The sequence below is a fragment of the Schistocerca piceifrons genome, chromosome 1, assembly GCF_021461385.2.
Source record: "Schistocerca piceifrons isolate TAMUIC-IGC-003096 chromosome 1, iqSchPice1.1, whole genome shotgun sequence".
Classification (NCBI taxonomy): Eukaryota; Metazoa; Arthropoda; class Insecta; order Orthoptera; family Acrididae; genus Schistocerca; species Schistocerca piceifrons.
The window spans coordinates 846,266,953-846,290,742 of NC_060138.1; the positions used below are offsets into that span (position 1 = coordinate 846,266,953).

The following is a 23,790-nucleotide window of genomic DNA, read 5'->3' on the forward strand; positions in this document are numbered from 1 at the left end:
TTATGTCTCGAGCAGCCACTGTGCAGTGGTAATGTTGTCGACTAATGGGCCACATCCCAGGGATATGAAGCTGTCATGCTGGTCGGCTACCACAGAGATGGTCTCATAGATTGTTGCTACACGCATAGACATGGAAGCAGCTTATCGAAATCTTCCATTTTGAAGATATAAACTTTATTCACATCAGAGTCAACAGTTATTTCAACATCTAACTACTTGTCATTGTTGACCTGGTTGTTGTTGTGGTTGTGGTTGTGGTTGTGGTCTTCAGCCCAGAGACTGGTTTGATGCAGCTCTCCATGCTACTCTATCCTGTGCAAGCATCTTCATCTCCAAGTAACTACTGCAACCTACATCCTTGTGAACCTGCTTACTATTCATCTCTTTATCTCCCTCTACGATTCTTACCCTCCAAATTGTCCTCCAGTACTAAATTGGTGATCCCTTAATGCCTCGGAACATGTCCTACCAACCGATCCCATCTTCTAGTCAGGTTGTGCCACAAATTCTTCTTCTCCCCAATTCTATTTAATACCACCTCATTAGTTACGTGATCTACCCATCTAATCTTCAGCATTCTTCTGTAGCACCACATTGCGAAAGCTTCTATTCTCTTCTTGTCTAAACTATTTATTGTTCATGTTTCATTTCCATACATGGCTACACTCCATACAAATACTTTCAGAAAAGACTTCCTGACACTTAAATAATCGATATTAACAAATTTCTCTCCTTCAGAAATGCCTTCCTTGCCCTAGCCAGTCTACATTTTATAACCTCTCTACTTCTACCATCATCAGTTATTTTGCTTTCCAAATGGCAATACTCATTTAATACTTTAATTGTTTCATTTCCTAATCTGATTCTCTCACCATCATCTGATTTAATTTGATTACATTCCATTGTCCTTGTTTTGCTTTTGTTGATGTTCATCTGATATCCTCCTTTCAAGACACTGCTCATTCTGTTCAGCTGCTCCTCCTGGTCATTCGCTGTCTCTGACAGAATTACAATGTCATTGACAAAACTCAAGGTTTTTATTTCTTCTCCATGGATTTTAATTCCTACTTCAAATTTTTCTTTTGTTTCCCTTACTGCTTGCCCAATAAACACATTGAATATTTTTGGGATAGGCTACAACTCTGTCTCACTCCCTTCTCAACCATTACTTCCATTTCATGCCCTCAATTCTTATAACTGCCATCTGGTTTCTGAACAAATTGTAAATAGCCTCTTGCTTCCTGTATTTTACCCCTGCTACCTTCAGAATTTTAAAAAGAGTGTTGCAGTCAACATTGTCAAAAGCTTTCTCCAAGTCTACAAATGCTAGAAACGTAGGTGTGCCTTTCCTCACTCTATCTTCTAAGATAAGTTGTACAGTCAGTATTGCCTCGCATGTTCCAACATTTCTACAGAACCCAAACTGATCTTCCCTGAGGTCATCTTCTACCAGATTTTCATTCATCAGTTCAGAATTTGTGTTAGTATTTTGCAACTCTGAGTTATTAAACTGATAGTTTGGTATTTTTCACACTTGTCAACACCTGCTTTCTTTGGGATTGGAATTAGATATTCTTCTTGAAGCCTGAGGGTATTTTGCCTGTCTCATACATCTTGCTCACCAAATGGAAGAGATTTGTCGCGGCTGGCTCTCTAAGGCTATCAGTAGTTCTAATGGAATGTTGTCTGTGCCCGAGGCCTTGTTTCGACTTAGGTCTTTCAGTGCTCTGTCAAATTCTTCACGCGGTGTCATATCTCTCATTTCATCTTCATCCTCTACAAGTTCCATAATATTGCCCTCAGATATATAATCATGTATAGACCTCTCTACAGGGAGAGTCACCTAACATTACTGCTGGATATATTTCGTAAACCACATCAAATACTGACGAACCGATTCCACAGACCGAACGTGAGGAGAGGGGCTAGTGTAATTGTTTAATACAAACCATACAAAAATGCAGGGAAGTATGTTTTTTAACACAAACCTAAGTTTTTTAAAATGGAACCACGTTAGTTTTGTTAGCACATCTGAACATATAAACAAATACGTAATCAGTGCCGTTTTTTGCATTGTAAAATGTTAATTACATCCGGATATATTGTAACCTAAAGTTGACGCTTGAGTACCACTCCTCCGCAATTAACACTAGGCTGACCCTTGACAGGATGTTCGACGGGCGTTTCGTAGGACGTGGAGGACGCATAAATTGGCCAGCCCGTTCTCCTGATCTTACACCTCTGGACTTCTTTCTGTGGGGTACATTAAAGGAGAATGTGTACCGTGATGTGCCTAAAACCCCAGAGGATATGAAACAGCGTATTGTGGCAGCCTGCGGCGACATTACACCAGATGTACTGCAGCGTGCACGACATTCATTATGCCAGAGATTGCAATTGTGTGCCCGAAACGATGGCCACCACATTGAACATTTATTGGCCTGACATGTCGGGACACACTCTATTCCACTCCGTAATTAAAAACGGAAACCACGTGTGTACGTGTACCTCTTCCCTCATGGTAATGTACATGTGCGTCAGTGAAAAAAACCAATAAAAAGGTGTTAGCATGTGGACGTAATGTACTGTTCCAGTCTCTTCTGTACCTAAGGTCCATCACCGTTCCCTTTGGATCCCTACGTAATTCAGTGCTCTCCGATACACACAATCGAACAGAGGAGGAGTGGTACTCAAGCGTGAACTTTAGGTTACAATATCTCCGAATGTAATTAACATTTTACAATGCAACAAACGGCACTGATTACGTATTTGTTTATATGTTCAGATGTGTCAACAAAACTAACGGGGTTCCATTTAAAAAAACGTAGGTTTGTGTTAAAAAACATACTTCCGTGCATTTTTTTATGGTTTGTATTAACCAATTACACTAGCCCCTCTCCTCACGTTCGGTCTGTGGAATCGGTTTGTCAGTATTTGATGTGGTTTACGAAATATATCCAGCGGTAACATTAGGTGACTCACCCTGTATACTCCTTCCACCTTTCTGCTTTCCCCTCTTTGCTTAGGACTGGTTTTCCACCTGAGCTCTTGATATTCACACATCCTTACATTTGTCCTCTAGCCACCCCTGCTTAGCCATTTTGCACTTCCTGTCGATCTCATTTTTGAGACGTTTGTATTCCTTTTCACCTGCTTCACTAACTGCATTTTTATATTTTCTCCTTTCATCAACTACCTAAATTTTTGCCTACTTGGTCCTCTGCTGCCTTGACTATTCCATCTCTCAAAGCTACCCATTCTTCTTCTACTGTATTTATTTCCCCTGTACTTGTTAATCATTCCCCAATACTCTCTCTGAAACACTCTGCCCTCTGGTTCTTTCAGTTTATCCAGGTCCCATCTCCTTAAATTCCTACCTTTTTTGCAGTTTCTTCAGTTTTAATTTACAGTTCATAACCAATAAACTGTGGTCAGAATCCACATATGCCCCTGAAAGTGTCTTACAATTTAAAAGCTGGTTCCTAAACTTCTGTCTTACCATTATATAATGTATCTGAAATCTTCCAGCGTTTCCAGTACTCTTACACGTGTACAACTTTCTTTCATGATTCTTAAACCAAGTGTTAGTGATGATTAAGTTATGCTGTGTGCAAAATTCTGCCAGTCAGCTTCCTCTTTCATTCTTTACCCTGGGTCCATACTCACCTACTATGTTTTTTTCTACCTAATATCGAATTCCAGTCCCCCATGGCTATTAAATTTTCGTCTCCCTTAGCTATCTGAATAATTTATTTTATTACATCATACATTTCTTCAATCTCTTTAGCATTTGTGGAATTATTTGGCATATAAACTTGGACTATTGTGGTATGCTTGGGTTTCATGTCTATCTTGGTTACAATAATTCATTCACTATGCTGTTTGCAGTAGCTTATCTGCACTCTTGTTTTTTAATTCATTATTAAACCTACTCCTGCATTACTCCTATTTCGTTTTATATTTATAACCCTCTATACACATGACCAGAAGCCATGTTCCTCTTGCCATTGAACTTCACTAATTCACACTATATCGAACTTTAATCTATCCATCTTCCTTTTTAAATTTTCTAACGTACCTTCTGGATTAAGGGATCTGACATTCCACACTGTGATCCATGGAATGCTGGTTTTATTTCTCCTTATAAGGACGTCCTCCTGAGTAGCTCACCCAGAGATCTGAATGGGAGACTATTTTACCACTGGAATATTTCACCCAAGAGGACACCATCATCATTTAACCATACAGTAAAGCTGCATGTCCTTGTGAAAAATTACAGCTGTAGTTTCCTCTTGCTTTCAGCCTTTCAAAGTACCAGCACAGCAAGACCGTTTTGGTTAATGTTACAAGGCCAGATCAGTCAATCATCCACACTGTTTGCCCCTGAAGCTACTGAAAAGGCTGCTGTCCCTCTTCAGTAGCCACACGTTTGTCTGGCCTCTCAACAGATACCTATCGGTATGGCTATCTGTATCGCTGAGGCATGCAAGCCTCCCCACCAAAAGCAAGGTCCATGGTTCATGTGGGGGATTTGGTTGCTATGGTCAATAGATCTTATTTATGCCTTCTGTTGTGCTAACTCACATTTGTTTGGTTCGTATCAAGTCATCAAATAACTTCATCTTAAATATAATGGTTACATTGGGTGACACTACAATGTGAGTTCACCTATATCTTCTTCGTTGTTTACTTCTGTTGCTGTAGGCAAAGCCATATATTTTTCCATTATTTCTTGAAAATCCCTTTTTATATCTCGAAACTAACTCCTCACTTTGATTGATCTGTCCCTAATCACCTTTACTTTATTTGAATTTGACAGTTGCAGTCTAATAGCTTTCTTGAGGCTGTGAACATGCTGTGCAGTGTCACTCCTGACAGTGTGCCTTCGTCTCCATCTGCTGAGGCTCGGGATGACTGTAAGAGGGCTCACACCAAAACCTCCAGATGCCAGACACTCAGTTCGGTACTAAATATTGTATGTCGATTGTGTATCAGCCAAAACTCTGATTTACTGTGTACTATGTGCTGTCGTCCAGCTGAACGGGCGTAAACGGTAATTAAAAGTAACACCAGAACTATGGAGCACAGAAAAGCATAACTGTGAGTAACTAATACATACAGCTTTCGTGGGGAAGCTGGTAGAGCATTAGATCGTTTTACCAGAGGTCCTGGGGTCGAACCCTATGACGCCATTTTTTTAATTGTCTTATGCATGATAGTGTTGTATGGGACAATATGTTTGACATGTAAAGGGGCTGTTTGGAGTTTACAGCAAAGTTCCCTTGGCTGTCTGCTTTTGCTTAATTTCTTTGAAGGTAGTAAACCTATAAAGTAAATCTGTAGTTTCATAGAACATACAATCAGAACAGAAAAATAAACAATTACATCACACGTGCAGAATTAGTAGTAGTAGTAGTAGTAGTAGTAGTAGTAGTAATAATACACAACAAAACTAATAGTAGTAATAATTAACAAAATAATAAAATTAGTGTACATAACATTCAAAAATCAATGAAAACACACACACTCTCCACTTTCCCTCTACTGTTTCCAGTCGTACAAGATGCATCATGCAAGACACCTACTGCAAGATTTGTTTTTCATTGCAGGCGTCATGTGATCTGCAAATGTTTGGGTTGCCTTTGTCTGCTTTTTGGCATTAAGCTAATCTTTGATAATTTTGATTTTCTAATTTTTCGAGTAAGACACTACACTTTTCTCCTTCTGCGGTATTTCATCATTTCCATTGCTTGAGAACCATTCTGGTGACGATATCGAAGACATCAACTATAATCCATTCAGCTGGTCACAAATGAGCAATTCCACTCCGTCTGGTGTGTGCTTGTTGATATCTAATGTTTCTCTTCAGTGATGTTCGATGCATTCCATTATCAATTATGTCCAGTAGGAATGTTGTACTTCTTCAGTCATTTTCATTGTTGTACGTACACAACAGTCACTATGCAACAGTTCGACAAGAATGTCAATAATTTTCCATGGATTCGTGTTGCACAACAGCAGTACAGTACCTGTAGCAAGCAGACTGGATAGCAACTGCATGTCTGTGTGCGCGCAAACATGAGACTCTAGCCTGAACACGCACATGTAATGTACGCAGCACTGCCATATGCAGCCTATTATTATTATTATTAATATTATTATTATTATTATTATTATTGTTGTTGTTGTTGTTGTTGTTACCATTAAAACTTCTGCATGTGTGATGCAATTGTTCCTTTATTATACTGTTTTAAACGTGTATGTTTATTCCATGAAACTACAAATGCACTAGCTACTTCATCTCGAGTGGTGTCTGTTCTGTTACACATGTCTGCAGAACTCCACACCTACCTCTGCAAATGCACTCTATAGCCTTCCTGTATTCAACTAATGAAGTGAAAGCAGACTGCCAAAAGAACATTGCTACAAACTCTGAAAGCTCCTGTTACATGTCAGGAAAATGTTCTCCCATGTAATAGTTTCACATGTAAACAGTTAAAAAAAGTCATCCGTGGGTTTGGACACAGGACCTATGGTACGACAACCTCACACTTCACCAACTCATCCATGCAAGATCTACAAAACAGTCAGTCACAGATATGCATTTCCTGTGTTCCGTAGTTCTTGTGTTACTTTTAATTGTCATTTATGCGTGTTCTAGTGGGTGACAGCACATAGCACAAACTAAATTGGTGTTTTGATTGATACTGTATTGACATACAGTGTTTGGTACCAATTTAAGTGTCTGACATTTGGAGGTTTGGGTATCAGATTTACATGAGCTGCGTACAAAATGATGCAAACTGTGTATGTTAACTTTTCTGTATTTTACTTTCACTTTTTCTCTAGACATAACTTCAATGACAATTTCGGTTGGACATACTTCAGGCAATTTCAACATACATATGTTTCCCTTTGACATTAGCTAACGATTGAGAGAGTTTTAATGACTATTCGTAATTTTTCTTTTTTGGCATTTTTGTGCCCCATTGTTTGCTCTATGCTCTCCAAGACATGGCGAAGCTCTGATGTCCCAAAGGACAAGCAGTCCGCCACAGCCAATAAAGCATTTTTTTTGCCATCGCACCTTGTTGATATCCAGAGTTGACATTATTTACACTTAATCTGCATAGACATAAAACAAGGGTGCATACAGTACAATACTCTACACTTAATTACCTAAAATACACTTTCCACGCTCACGAACATCTTTCTTCAGCCTAAGAGTATAATAGTGGAACATGTTACTCCGAAGAACCTCATGTTGTGGTACTACAGGTGACACATGGTAGACTCAAACAATAAAAGAATGATAGGAAGAAAAAATAAGAGTCAAATAAAAAAGTCAAACAGTGATGAAAGTGGTGTGCCAAAATATTATAAACAAACGATTACATTTAAACCAATTAATTGAATGAAAATAATAATCTTGTCCTTCGATTAGATTTAAAAATAAAAAATTCCAAATCTTGTGACGAGATTTGAATCCACCACCTTATACATGTCAGGAATGTATTTTAATTGCTAACCTACAGCACCATACTGCATTACACAGTTACATTTACAGCTTTCCAGAACCAGTCGCAGTAGTGATTTGCTGCCTTCAAAAAGTTCAGCCTCATATACAAAGCATATCTAATGTAGGCCGATATCTATGATGGTAATAACTGTGTATGTGGTGTCAAATCATATCTTGTGCTAAAGGATGTAGTAGTTTTTGGTTAGCGCCACATATGAAAGGTTGCATATTTTATTAGCATCATTGTGTGGGTTTAATCATGGCTGATGAAATGCAAAATAATGGGGCAGGCCCAAGACATGGATCCAAAATTCCAAATATATCAAAAAAGAAAGCCGGATCAGAAATTGGAAATAAACTGACCAATTGTTGTGTCAGTTTGACAGTGCAGAACAGTTCGGTTATGTCATTGAGTGCTTTGGATTGGAGGAAACCAGCTCTAATGCATGGAATATAAACCAACAAGTAATTTTAATCAGACTATAGTCTTCCATCGTAAGCAGTGGCGTAATATAAAAGTATCAATTAAAGATAAGATGGGGCATTCAATAAGATGTCACATTTTTCATCCAAAAAGCTAAAGATTGCATCAATATTAAACTAAATTCAGTGAAACATTTTCAGAATGGGCCACTACTTACAGAGACAGCAGTCAAACATGCTTGGCAGATACTTAAATGTAAAAATTTTGGGGGATATTCAGTTGTAATGGAGAAGCATATTGCTCCTAATGGTTGCAAAGATGAAGCCCCCTTGGAGTATGTTAGGCAGAGTTCCTCTGTCTGAAAGTGCAGATAAACATACCAAAATCATTGTGTTGTTTTAAGAGGCAACAGTATAGCCATATGGTACTCATATATGTAGTGGGCAAGCAGTGTGGGAAAGTAGCCCACAAAGCAGAAGTCACATGCTAGCTCTCAAAATCTTGCTTCAGACGCTTCAGCAATTATGCAGTATGGAGACAAATTGCTTAGTTTCCAGGAGGAAAATAACACTGAAAAGATAGTCACGAAGTAAGTGCTTTAGACTGGTGTGAAGAAGATGGTAAGCCCCTACATTGGCACAAAGTTCACCATGTCATTGACCTCTGTAGTTATGAAGCTTGTCCCCCAAAGTTGATATATCAACTCAGAAACAGATATGCATCATAAGTAAAAATGTGAGCAGTTGCAATTGTGAGGAAATCATTACTACCACACCAATAACAAGCAATACTGGGACTGCCAAAAAATGCAAACCATGTAACAAAGAGCAGTGTAAAATCCAAGAAGCAGTATGCTGAGGCGTTCATTACTACCATCAGCACTAAAAGAAAATGTCAAAAAGAAATAAATAGAAACATGATAAGATGATTTAAAAGCTATAGATCACTACACTTGTATTAGCAAAAGATATAGTGCAATATGAAATCTGTTGGAGGAACCCAACCAGTCCATAGTGTGAACCCTCAGCTGCCATATGTTTACCCAGTCTAATGAACAAGAAAAAATAGGGGTGGGGGAGTAGGGGGGTGAGAAGGCTGTGTGTGTGTGTGTGTGTGTGTGTGTGTGTGTGTGTGTGTGTGTGTGTGTGTGTGTGTGTGTGTGTGTGTGTGAGAGAGAGAGAGAGAGAGAGAGAGAGAGAGAGAGAATCCTACGGGTTTGGTTCACATAGCATATGGATTCAGGAAGAGGAGGGGTAGCTAAAGTTAACTAACACTAAAGTTTACTAACACAGGAGAGGCTGTACTCCTTGTGTGCCCAAGACTTCTTTACAAAATGTATCGCATCTCCTTTCTTTCTGCCACCCATAGCTTGCAAGCAGTAACAGCAAACATGCCATATTGCATAAATACGGTGTTTTTCACATGTGACAACATGGGCTGTGTCCGGCATTCCGCGGGAATCAGTATCATGGAGGCCTGCTCAAATTGATGCATATGCTCTTGTTTGTTTTGGAAGTTACTTTTGAAAAAATATTCATTGTTCTCAGTGAATTTTTCTACTAGACTTTATAATTATTTTACTTTTTCTTAAGTTAAACATAACAAAAAATTTAAGTCTATTTGAGATGGTCATAAAGTCTCTCCCCGCCTTCTTCCTTCACACTAGATGTGACTTTTTACAACAAATTTCATACACGATATTTTCATGCAGAGGCAGATACACTGACACTAGGTAGGTAACATGGAGACCTGCATAGAACCAATCATAGGGCTAAGGACAGCAGCAGCAGCAAGAACAGAATAGCTTTTATCTCTTGGATACCATTGTGCCTTTTGAACTGTAAAAATTTCCAGTTTTCTGTGTGACTTATGTTTCCAGTTATTATTGAATAGTCTGTCTCTTAAGTACCACTGACGGTATTTGAAATTAGTGTGTTTCTCTCATTGGCAACTCAACGTTGTTTCCTGAAGTGAACACATGCAGTAATCTGTTTATTCTTGTTCCTGGACAGTGAGCTAAAATGTTGTTGGGCTTTGTAGTTTGTATGCTAGACATATAATTGGAAAAACAAATAATTAAAACTACTTTGATTTTACTCATTTTTCTATCTAATGGAAGACTGTAATAAATAAATAGGTATTGCTGATTATCATCTTTGTGTGTGTGTGTGTGTGTGTGTGTGTGTGTGTGTGTGTGTGTGTGTGTGTGTGTGTGTAAGAAGTGTATTAGTGCCTACTGCTTTTTGCCATTTTTATCATTTGGGGGAAGGAATAATACACACACCAGCAGTGTCAAAATACCATTTGGAAACATTACCAGTGCTTTGCTTATGCCACGTTTTGACAAAGCTATCATTGAACTCGGTCCTCATTCTTTGTTACAAATTTCAGGACAAAATTACAAAATACTTGTAAGATACTACATTTGGGAAATTGTTAACACTATATAGGAACAAGTCTGAAATAGTGATAGATATTTTATGGAAAGTGTGTGCTGTGTTCTCAGTTGGTTATTAAATAAGTTAACTACACTTTACTTTATAAAGTAAACTACTGGCCGTTGAAATTGCTACACCAAAAAGAAATGCAGATGATAAACGGGTATTCATTGGACAAATATATTATACTGGAACTGACATGTGATTACATTTTCATGCAATTTTGGTGCATAGATCGTGAGAAATGAGTACCCAGAACAACCACCTCTGGCCGTAATAACGGCCTTGATACGCGTGGACATTGAGTCAAACCGAGCTTGGATGGCGTGTACACACACAGCTGCCCATGCAGCTTCAACACGATACCACAATTCATTAAGAGTAGTGACTGGTGTATTGTGACGAGCCAATTTCTCGGCCACCATTGACCAGACGTTTTCAGTTGGTGAGAAATCTGGAGAATGTGCTGCCCAGTCCAGCAGTCGAACATTTTCTGTATCCAGAAAGGCTCACACAGGACCTGCAACATGCGGTCTTGCGTTATCCTTCTGAAATGTAGGGTTTCGCAGGGATCAAATGAAGGGTAGAGCCACGGCTCGTAACACACCTGAAATATAGCGTCCAATGTTCAAAGTGCCGTCAATGCGAACAAAAGGTGACCGAGACGTGTAATCAATGGCACCCCATACCATCACACCGGATGATATGCCAGTACGGCGATGACGAATACACGCTTCCAATGTGCATTCACCGCGATATCGCCAAACATGGATGTGACCATCAGGATGCTATAAACAGAACCTGGATTCATCCAAAAAAATGACATTTTGCCTTTCGTGCACCCAGGTTCGTCGTTGAGTAGACCATCACAGGTGCTCCTGTCTGTGATGCGGCATCAAGGGTAACAGCAGCCATGGTCTCCGAGCTGATAGTCCATGCTGGTGCAAACGTCGTCGAACTGTTCATGCAGATGGTTGTTGTCTTGCATTCGTCCCCATCTGTTGACTCGGGGATCGAGACGTGGCTGCACGATCTATTACAGCCATGCGGATAAGATGCCTATCTCGACTGCTAGTGATATGAGGCAGTTGGGATCCAACATGGTGTTCCATATTACCCTCCTGAACCCACCAATTCCACATTCTGCTAACAGTCATTGGATCTCTACCAATGTGAGCAGCAATGTCGCGATAAGATAAACTACATTCTCGATAGGCTACAATCCGACCTTTATCAAAGTCGGAAATATGATGGTACACATTTCCCCTCCTTTCTCGAGGCATCACAACAACATTTCACCAAGCAACTCCGGTCAACTGCTGTTTGTGTAAGAGAAATCGAGTGGAAACTTTCCTCATGTCAGCACGTTGTAGGTGTCGCCACCAGCGCCAACCGTATGTGAATGCTCTGAAAAGCTAATCATTTGCATATCACAGCATCTTCTTCCTATTGGTTAAATTTCGCATCTGTAGCATGTCATCTTCGTGGTGTAGCAATTTTAATGGCCAGTAGTGTAAAATGTTTTGATATTAAATAAAATTTTTTGGCTGTTACTGTAACACAGGGAGAAGAGGCGGAACGAGAGTGTGGTGATAAGGAAAGACAGCTTACATCACCAACCATTAAGAAAGAGAAGGACATAAAACGAGAGAAGGGGGAGGTCAAAAAAGAAATCAAAACCGAAAAAGATCACCGTGAACAGCATCGGGGAAAAGATGCTAAAACAGCGGAATCAGAACTTGTACGAGATCTGAGGGCTCAGTTAAAGTGAGTTTTGAAGGACTAACTCTAATACATCATTGACATTGACTTTGATGTAGGATTTTACAACTTTATTAATGCTAGAGATTTCCTTCGGCTTTGGGCAATTTTCAGCCTTGTGCCATTTGTAAAAAAAAAATACGGACTGGCAGTTCTGTGCTTGTGCTGTAACTCCTGTTCTTGCATGAAATTCGTTTTTAACAACCCATCCCCTCCCCCGTCCACATACTCAAACACATCAGGAATAAGGACATTTAATTTTTTTGTTCTCTTCAGAGCATCACGGACTGTATTTTTGTTGTATAATCACAAACTGTATTTTTATTTTTACAGTAGTATTCTAGCAAACGTATATTACCTTACTAAGTACAATTACTGCATTTGGCACATTTTTATTATATAGCATTCGTATAATATTGTGAAAAAGTCATTTTGTGTACTCTGGAAATCACAATTTCTTTTAAAACCTAAGAGGAGGTCATTAAGGGAAAATATTATGTACACTGTATTTATTAATAATTTATCCTCTCCATTATACTACTCAGTGCATGTGTAAAGTAACTGTGCATGTTGTTCAGAAAGCTTTTCTTTTAACATCTGTGGTAGACAATTAACATTGTGTTACTGTTATTGTCTCCATCGCAATTGTAAGTATTCCTGTATTCATCATTCCTTCTTGTTGTGCATTTTGGCAACTACAAGATTTCTTCTGTGTGTAGTGCAACAAACTTCATAATGTTAACTGTGTGTTAAAAACCAATGTATAGGACAAAATAGAAAGAACAAGAGGAGAAGATAAAGAAAGGTGTTACAGTACCATCCATGTGAGGGGGGGATAGACAGGCAAGCAGATATTATTATTCCCCCATATGTTCTTTGTTTTTTCCATATGATGTTTGAAAATAAATATATATATATATATATATATATATATATATATATATATATATATATATATATATATATGTCAGCAACAATTATGTATTATGTTATTAACACTTTGGAGATTGGCCACTTAGAAAAATATTGGGCTTAGAAAACAGGTCATTTATGCTGTTATTTAAAGCATAAGTGGCACATGTATCTTCAAGAGTAGTACATACAAAACAAATACCAAACTTTAGGATTTATTTTTCATATTTCTTTAGTTCTTTGATAGATAACAAATTTTAAAGTAATGATGACAGAAAGTATAACTATCCTTATTTTTTAAAAATAAAAAAAAAGTGAGATGAGTTATTGAGCAATTTTTTCCTCTTGAGCTTCCAAAATTTCTTGCTAACTCAATAAACATGACATATTTCTAGCAGAATTGCAGCAAACTGAAACCTAATGAGTACATGCATGAAATTATGCCAATGTGATCAGATTTGCTCAGCCATTCGCAACAGCAGATGTTGTGTTTGCTACTTTTTTTATATACAATTTTAGGAATTGACAACAGGAGGCAATATTCAAGTGATAGGTGCCTTGTGCATCAAGAAAATTGTGGCCAGACCTATTATTGAGCATAAAGTTGTGGCCTCAAATGTGTTAAACATTACAGATTGGATTTATATTCACTATGTGATCAAAAGTATCTGGACACCTGGCTGAAAATGACTTAAAAGTTCGTGGCACCCTCCATCGGTAATGCTAGAATTCAATATGGTGTTGGCCCACCCCTTAGCCTTGATGAGAGCTTCCACTCTCGCAGGCATATGTTCAATCAGGTGCTGGAAGGTTTCTTGGGGAATGGCAGCCCACTCTTCACAGAGCGCTGCACCGAGGAGAGATGTTGATGTTGGTCGGTGAGGCCTACATGAAATCAGCGTTCCGAAATGTCCCAAAAGTGGTCTATAGGATTTAGGTCAGGACTCTGTGCAGGCCAATCCATTACAGGGATGTTATTATCAAGTATCCACTTTGCCACAGGCTGTGTATTATGAACAGGTGCTCGATCGTGTTGAAAGATGCAATCACCATCCCTGAATTGCTCTTCAACATTTGGAAGCAAGAAGGTGCCAAAAACATCAGTGTAGGCCTGTGCTGTGACAGTGCCACACAAAACAACAAGGGGTGCAAGTCCCCTCCATGAAAAACAAAACTACACCATAACACAGGGCTTCACAACATACGTGCTCGCGGAGCAAGCTGTTAGCAGCAAGGCGCGAGCACGGAGCAGCGCGAGCACGATACCCCCACTACCGGACCAGAGTGGAGAGTGGGGAGAATCACGTGGGGTACACAACAGCTGCCGCCAGTCAATGTAAATCCACGGCCACCTGCAGGGATATCACTCACGAATTATTACTGCCACAAATGAAACAAATAAAGGAGGATGTACACATGCCACATAATTTTATTAGCTTAGTGTATGCCTCTACATTCGTATTAATTTGTGATCTGTTACACAATAAAAGGTGTCACTGAAGTGTGGGATTCTCGGTTATGTTGTACTTTTTGCCCTTTACAATTGCGTCTAATGTTTGGAGTAATTAGATGAGATAAATACATTCAGGGGAATAAATAACGTGTGTTCCTGAATTGAAATAGCCTTCATGGAAATGTGATCTCGCATTCTTAGCAGATTTAACTAAGCATCTGAATGCTTTGAACTTTTCACTACAAGGTAAAGATCTGCTAATTACTCATTTTATAGATTGAATACGAGCTTTTAAAATGAAATTGACACTTTGGTTGAGTCAGCTGGAAACAGGAAATCTAGCTCATTTTCCTAAATTATCATCCATGCAAGATGTTCACAAAGACTGAACATTATTCACATAGTTTAGTTGCCCTTAAGGAAGAATTTGATCAACGCTTTCAAGATCCGACAGCACTAGACAGTGATTTTGATCTGTTCTCCTCTCCATATTCAGCGAATATTGAAGAGATTCTTGTGCATTGTAGACGCAGCGTGCAGTTTAAATGTCGATCAGACAATGCGTTTCTCAGGCGCGTCTTGTTACATTTCATTGCAGAGAACATTTGTTCACAAACATATGTGGAACCGAACATTGATATTATTGTAGCCACCAGTTTGTGCAAACAAGGAAATCTATCCTGAGGGAAGTGTCTGTAGAATTCCAAAATGTTTTTCTTGTTCTGAAATTTGTCTCTGTATTCTCTGTCACACTGGGTCAATAATTTCTAGTTGCAGCTCAGGACGAATCTCTTCAATATTCGCTGAATATGGAGAGGAGAACAGATCAAAATCACTGTCTAGTGCTGTCGGATCTTGAAAGCGTTGATCAAATTCTTCCTTAAGGCCAACTAAACTATGTGAATAACGTTCAGTCTTTGTGAACATCTTGCATTGATGATAATATAGGAAAATGAGCTAGATTTCATGTTTCCAGCTGACTCACCCAAAGTGTCAATTTCATTTTAAAAGCTCGTATTCAATCTATAAAATGAGTAATTAGCAGATCTTTACCTTGTAGTGAAATGTTCAAAGCATTCAGATGGCTAGTTAAATCTGCTAAGAACGCGAGATCACATTTCCATGAAGGCTATTTCAATTCAGGAACACACATGTTATTTATTTCCCTGAACATATTTATCTCATCTAATAGGCAAAAAAATCGATTTAATAATTCGCCACGACTAAGCCAGCGGACCTCTCTGTAATAAAGCAGGCTACCATACTGGCTTTCTACATCCTCAAGAAAGCTTTTTAATTGCCTATGTTGTAGCCCATGCTTCCTTATATAATTGGTTGTACGAACAACAACACTCATCACATTTTTTAGAGTGATACTCTTTGCACATAAGTTTTCCTGGTGGATCACACAGTGAACGCCCCTTACTTATTTCGGCATGGCCAGTTTTTGCATTTTCTTCTTAAACAGCACAAAGAAACCTGATTTCTTTCCCTGTCATCGCTGGTGCTTCGTCCGTAGACACTGAAACTAAAGAATTCCATGACAATCCTATATTATCAACACTTTCTTCAACACTACTTAAAATATCACCTCCGGTTGTAGTGTCCTTCATGGCTACTACATCGAGGAGCTCCTCCCTCACCTGAAGATCTCTATTAACACCTCTAATAAATATGGCAAGCTGCGCTGTTCCAGTGATATCAACACTTTCGTCCAGAGCTAGAGAATACGCCATAAAATCTTTACAGATGTTTGCAAGCTGGCTCTGGACGTTGTCTGCCATGTCCTGTATGCGACGCATAATGGTCGTGTTAGATAATGGCACACATCCGAAACTGTTCAACTTGAGATGGACACAAATGTTCCGCTGCAACTACCAAACATTCTTTTATTAAATCCCCATCAGTGAAGGGGTGCAGGGATTTTGCTAAAAGCAAAGCAGTTTTGTAACTCACTCTGAGAGTTGTAACTCACTCAGAGAGCTGCCTCAGTTGATTTTTGTTCGTCGTCCAGATCTTCTTTGGATAGCTTCCTTTTAAGTTTAATAACTTCCTGTGCATGATCTGGTCCATCACATTTTCCACTTCCGTAGTCTTTTGCATGGTACGACATATAATGTCGCTGCAAATTAAATTTCCTAAAAGAATTCAGCGTTTTGTGACATACTAAACATTTTGCAACACCATCTTTTTCTGTAAACAGATACGATTGCTCCTAATGGGGGTTGAACTGCGAAAGCATGGTTGTGGTTACACAACGGCGACTTGACATGATTCTTAACCAGCGAAGTGACTGTTAGAGCTGATCGTAGTACTTTAAAAGTTACACAGTCGGCGCGAATTCAATAGGCACGCTGTGGCCCTATTCAAACGTGCGCGCGCATTTCCCCTCCCTCCCTACTCTGCGACGTTGCACCTGCTTGCGTGCACGTGCCTGAGCAGACGCGAGTACTCGCGTTCAAAACCGGCCAGTTGTTAAGCCCTGCCATAATACCACCACCACCTCCAAATTTTACTGTTGGCACTACACATGCTGGCAGATGTTTACCGGGCATTTGCCATACCCACACCCTGCCATCGGATCGCCATATTGTGTACTGTGATTCATCACTCCAAACAACGTTTTTTCCACTGTTCAATTGTCTCATGTTTATACTCCTTACACAAAGTGAGGCTTCGTTTGGCATTTACCGGCATGATGTGTGGCTTATGAGCAGCCGCTCAATCATGAAATCCAAGTTTTCTCATCTCCCACCTAACTGTCGTAGTATTTGCAGTGGATCCTGATGCAGTTTGGATTTCCTGTGTGATGGTCTGGATAGATTTCTGCCGATTACATATTGCGACCCTCTTCAACTGTCGGCGGTCTCTGTCAGTCAACAGACAAAGTCAGCCTGTACACTTTTGTGCTGTATGTGTCCCTTCACATTTCCACTACACTCTCACATCGGAAACAGTGGACCTAGGGATGTTTAGCAGTTTGAAAATCTCCCGTACAGATGTATGACACAAGTGACACTCAATCACCTGACCACGATCGAAGTCCATGAGTTCCGTGGAGCACCCCATTCTGATCTCTCACAATGTCCGTTGACTACCATATTTACTCGAATCTAAGCCGCACCTGAAAAATGAGACTCGAAATCAAGGAAAAAAAAATTTCCTGGATCTAAGCCACACCTGAAATTTGAGACTCAAAATTCAAGGGAGAGAAAAGTTTTAGCCCGCACCTCCAAATGGAAACAAAGTTGGTCCATTGTAATATGAGACACAATTTAGGTCGAATGAATGACGATACAGCTACAGTAGTTTGGTTCGAGTCGTAAGCTTAGCAGTTCAGTTTTACCAGGGAGCCATTGCTATGCGTAAGGCGCTCCGTCCGTATTTATACGAGTACCCTTCCTTTTTCATGTGCTTCGTCTGGTTTGAGTCGATTGCTTATTTTTCTTTGATCTGATAAGTGTTGTTCTCTTTGTTATAGGTGTTTGTCACTCTAAGCTGAAAATGCATTATTGTACTGTGTCATGCATTGTTTGTTGCATTCTAATAATGTGTGTTTACGACCTGTCGCCGATCGCGGCATGGCTTGCTTTTGTGCGCGCTACTGCCGTTTACGATAAAAAAAAGAGGGGTATTGTCTCATTCACGAAACAATGGCAAGAGACTGCTATTTGTTGTTACTTACACTGCTGCATTGTTTGATAATGATCAACAGGAACCAAATAGTAGACTGCGTATGATAGAAGATGTTCTGAACGAGAGTTTAGCTAAAATTTTTCGCCGTTTGAAAATCTTTGCAGACGCCTCTTTTGTACATTACATTCTGCACAGAAATTAGAGTCATCTTAGATTTAAAAATCTAGTCAATTGCCATGCTTCATTTCTGACTGTATCACTATTAGGCATAAGAATAATACGAATATAAACATGACATGATATGTATATTCTTGCGCGTTTGCTGTTGTCTCACACTAGTTTCGTAGTTTATTAGGCAGACAGGATTTAAGTGAGATAGCAGCAAATACGAAAGAATACATGGCAAAATGTTTATTTTCATATTATTCTTATGGTGAAGAGAATACTGCATGTGAGTCACAATTCATAAAAGTTCCTATTAGCAACCATCTCTTCTCACAGATAGGAAAAAATTCAGAACGTAGAGTTGGCCATATTGACAAACATCCCAAACAGTCTTGCCAGTCGGATTTTCATAGTACATTGAAATGCTGCTACATTCGAAGATAAACAATACGGAATTTGTATTTACTTCGTTGGATAATGTATGAAAACGCAGTGGTCGAAACTCGGGGCAGAGGAAAAAAAAGCTCGTCTTCCACCTTTTTTTAAAAATTTATTTACTGACTCAGAGGTTTTGGTGCCAGTATTTATCTTTGTGCCTGCAAAGCATGCTTGTATAACGCTACATATATTTGATGGCAGAAGTTAGTTTTGGCGGCACCTACCAACATTTTTCAGAACTTCCGCTTACTTTGCACTCGATTCTAAGGCGCAGGCGGTTTTTTGGACTACAAAAACCGGAAAAAAAGTGCGGCTTAGATTCGAGTAAATACGGTACTGAGGTCGCTGGTGTGGGAGTACCTGGCAGTAGGTGGCAGCACACTGCACCTAATATGAAAAATATACTTTTGATCACATAGTGCACGTTATTGAAAAGAAAAAGAAAATTTTACGTTGATCCTATTAATCTAATCAATTCAAGAAAAAATAACTCAGCTATACACAGTTGAAATTGCTTAATAAGAAACCACTGTCCAAGAGGTTAAACTGCCCGTCCATCAAAACATCACTTTCTATGAAAGCAACCACTCGGAGTGTATACTGAAACAAAGATACCAAACTGCTTTCAACATAATGCAGCAATTTGTGGATTGTTGCCAGTGAACATTTGATAACCTTCACATTTTCTGCTTGCTTGAAAAGTTGCTGTTCCACTAAATTAATAATGGATGTTATGTATTACACTACTGCAACGTGCCTCTCCAGGTGTACGTGACATGGCTCTTTGCCAGCATTGATTGACTTCATCATTGTCGTAATCATCATCCTCTTTGCCAGCATTAACTGAATTCGTCGTCATCATCATCCTAGGGTTGAAGCAAGACCTTATGGCTGTGAACACAGACTTGCATGGACATGTTGCTGTAAGAGTAGTCAAGCCTTGTTAGCAGCAGCCCACTGCGTTAAAGAACACCTTCAGCTCTACCTGAAGTATTTCTCTCTTCATATTTTTCAAAATGTTGCTGGTTTCAACACAAAAATTCCATTCCAGTCATAATGAAGTCATCTTCAAGCTATTTTAATTTCAAATGTAGTCTGTGAGAATTAAGGTATTTGCAGACAGTTATATCATCATGCATTAGATAACGCCCACATGTTATCTCTGTGGAAGAACTCCACTATAGTTATTTTCAAAGAGTTGACATGTTTGTACATATTTCTATCACTGTCACTTGAAATGGTTTTTAGATTGTCATTCTGAATTTAATGGTCTTCAAGGTCACCCACTATTGCATGAGTACAGTGTGAAGAGCTTGCTGTGTCGAAAACCTGTATATTTTCTACATAAAGATCAACTGTCTTCAGTAGCACAGCAAAAATACCTCAGCTTCTTCTGTCACTAGTTTCTACAGCTAATGGTACTATAACAGACAGTCAGATGATAAGGAGATGGATGGATAAAAGTGAGTAAACTGTTTAACAATATTAGGAAAAGTGCCACAGCTATTAGTTCATTTATCCCTCTGTGAGTCAAGGCAGTCAGTGCCTTTATGGAAAAATGTTCGTGGTCATCAATGGATTTGTGTTAATACCCAGGCATGCATGTCATCATCCAGAGCAGATCAACAGCCATAAATGTATGTACAGGGTGTACATAAAGTCCAGGCACACTTTCAATTATTTTTTGCACAAGAATCAAACATTGTACAGATGTCATTTTGAAGAGAAACCCTGAAAGTCATTTATTATTATTATTATTATTATTATTATTATTATTATTATTATCTCTCTTTTTTTTATGTTTACCACCACAGCGTAGTTTGGGTAATTTGCTAATATAGTCGCAAACATGGCGAGTTCAGATGCAGAACGAGTTTTCTGTGTGTTGGAGTTGACAAAAACAAGTGTGCTACAGCTGTTCAGAGGATGTTTAGAACCAAGTATGATAAGAACCCACCAACAAGGAAGGCCATTTACCACTGGCACAACAAATTCATTACGACGGGTTGCTTGTGTCCGGCAAAGAGAAGCGGACGTCCCAGTGTGAGTTAAGTGAATGTGGTGCGTGTACGAGAGACATTCATAAGGAAGCCAAAGAAATCAGTGTGTGTGCATCCCCTGAACTCTAAATGGCTCCAGTGACAGCGTGGAAAGTCCTGCGACAGAAGCTGTCTATGAAACCATTCAAATTGGAGCTAGTCCAGAAGCTCAATGACGACGACAAACACAGGCGTCTTGAGTTTTGTTCGCAGTTGCAACAATTGAATGAGGATGGGGACGGCATTGTTGATCGCTTAATTTTTAGCAACGAAGCCACTTTTCACACTAATGGGAAAGTGAATGGGCATAATTGTCGAATCAGGGGTCAAAGTGTCCACAGGGAGTGTTGCTGCCCAAAGGTAAACAGTTTATCTTAGGTTGTTATGGTTATGGCTCTATTCAGTTAAAGTCTGGTTTCGAATCTGTTCTGTGATGTTGTGACAGGTGTTAAAGATAAGAACATAGTTTGAAGAACTATGCGAGTGAAAGAATTACTGTGTGGTGAGAAGTGTGACAAGGGTTAAGTTTGAATTCAAGAAAAAGAGCAAAATAAATTAGCAACAGTAAATAACTACTATTTAGTCATTCATGAACCACATCCCGGACTCCACGTTACTCAGTTTTTATAAATGATTTTTGTACCATGGACCACTGAAGCCCTCATCCTCATCATCATCATCCATCATCATCATCATCATCATCATCATCATCATATAAGACTGATTATGCCTTTCAGCATTCAGTCCGGAGCATAGCCCCCTTATAAAATTCCTCCATGATCCCCTATTCAGTGCTAACATTGGTGCCTCTTCTGATGTTAAACCTATTACTTCAAAATCATTCTTAACCGAATCCAGGTACCTTCTCCTTGGTCTGCCCCGACTCCTCCTACCCTCTACTGCTGAACCCATGAGTCTCTTGGGTAACTTTGCTTCTCCCATGCATGTAACATGACCCCACCATCTAAGCCTGTTCACCCTGACTGCTACATCTATAGAGTTCATTCCCAGTTTTTCTTTGATTTCCTCATTGTGGACACCCTCCTGCCATTGTTCCCATCTACTAGTACCTGCAATCATCCTAGCTACTTTCATATCCGTAACCTCAACCTTGTTGATAAGGTAACCTGAATCCACCCAGCTTTCACTCCCATACAACAAAGTTGGTCGAAAGATTGAACGGTGCACAGATAACTTAGTCTTGGTACTGACTTCCTTCTTGCAGAAGAGAGTAGATCGTAGCTGAGCGCTCACTGCATTAGCTTTGCTACACCTCACTTCCAGTTCTTTCACTATGTTGCCATCCTGTGAGAATATGCATCCTAAGTACTTGAAACCGTCCACCTGTTCTAACTTTGTTCCTCCTATTTGGCACTCAATCCGTTTATATTTCTTTCCCACTGACATTACTTTCGTTTTGGAGATGCTAATCTTCATACCACAGTCCTTACGTTTCTGATCTAGCTCTGAAATATTACTTTGCAAACTTTCAATCGAATCTGCCATCACAACTAAGTCATCCGCATATGCAAGACTGCTTATTTTGTGTTCACATATCTTAATCTCACCCAGCCAGTCTATTGTTTTCAACATATGATCCATATATAATATGAACAACAGTGGAGACAGGTTGCAGCCTTGTCTTACCCCTGAAACTACTCTGAACCATGAACTCAATTTACCGTCAACTCTAACGGCTGCCTGACTATCCATGTAAAGACCTTTAATTGCTTGCAAAAGTTTGCCTCCTATTCCATGATCTCGTAGAACAGACAATAACTTCCTCCTAGGAACCCGGTCATATGCCTTTTCTAGATCTATTAAGCATAGATACAATTCCCTGTTCCACTCATAACACTTCTCCATTATTTGCCGTAAGGTAAAGATCTGGTCCTGACAACCTCTAAGAGGCCTAAACCCACACTGATTTTCATCCATACCCACAACGCTGATTAAAGAGATACCTCTGTAGTTGTTACAATCTTTTCTGTTTCCATGTTTAAAGATTGGTGTGATTACTGCTTTTGTCCAGTCTGATGGAACCTGTCCCGACTCCCAGGCCATTTCAATAATCCTGTGTAGCCATTTAAGGCCTGACATTCCACTGTATTTGATGAGTTCTGACTTAATTTCATCCACCCCAGGTGCTTTATTGCACTGCAATCTATTGACCATTTTCTCCACTTCTCAAATGTGATCCTATTTCCATCATCATTCCTATCCCATTCTACCTCGAAATCTGAAGCATTACTGATCGCATTTTCACCTACATTGGGCAACTCTTCAAAATATTCTCTCCATCTGCCCAAGGTATCCACAGGATTCACCAGCAGTGTTCCTGACCTGTCCAAAATACTTGTCATTTCCTTCTTACCTCCCTTTCGAAGACTGCTTATTACACTCCAGAATGGTTTTCCAGCAGCTTGACCCAAAGTCTCCAACCTGTTTCCAAAGTCTTCTTGGATGCTGCAATTATATGTTTGGCTTTGTTTCTTTCTTCAACATAACTTTCTCTGTCTACCTGAGTTCTAGTATGTAGCCATTTTTGATACGCCTTGTTTTTCCTTTTACAGGCTGTCTTGACTGTGTGATTCCACCAAGCTGTTTGCTTCATCCTACCTTTACACACTTCTTTTCAAAGACATTCTTTAGCCACTTCTAGTACTGTGTCCCTGTACCTTGTCCATTAGTTTTCCAATGACTGTAATTGACTACATTCAACTAACTGGTACCTTTCTGAGATCACTGTTATGTACTTGTGCCTGATTTCCTTATCCTGAAGTTTCTCCACTCTTATCCTCCTATATATGGACCTGACCTCCTGCACTTTCGGCCTCACAATACCAATTTCACTGCAGATTAAATAGTGATCAGTGTCATCAAAGAATCCTCTGAGTACACCTGTGCCCCTCACAACCTTCCTTAATTCCTGATCTGTTATTATGTAGTCAATGACAGATCTGGTTCCCCTGTCTTCCGAAGTATACCGGTGAATGACCGGTGAA

General features: G+C 39.5%; 1 protein-coding gene across 3 annotated transcripts in view; it reads left to right on the top strand.

The window, feature by feature from the left end:
- Positions 1-23,790, top strand: part of LOC124715465 (E3 ubiquitin-protein ligase Bre1) — a 274,712-nt gene that overhangs the window by 156,559 nt on the left and 94,363 nt on the right. For all 3 annotated transcript variants that reach the window (XM_047243098.1, XM_047243099.1, XM_047243100.1), the window contains exon 11: positions 11,946-12,148. In XM_047243098.1, the coding sequence (XP_047099054.1) occupies positions 11,946-12,148 (203 nt within the window). The remainder of the gene's footprint in view (positions 1-11,945; positions 12,149-23,790) is intronic.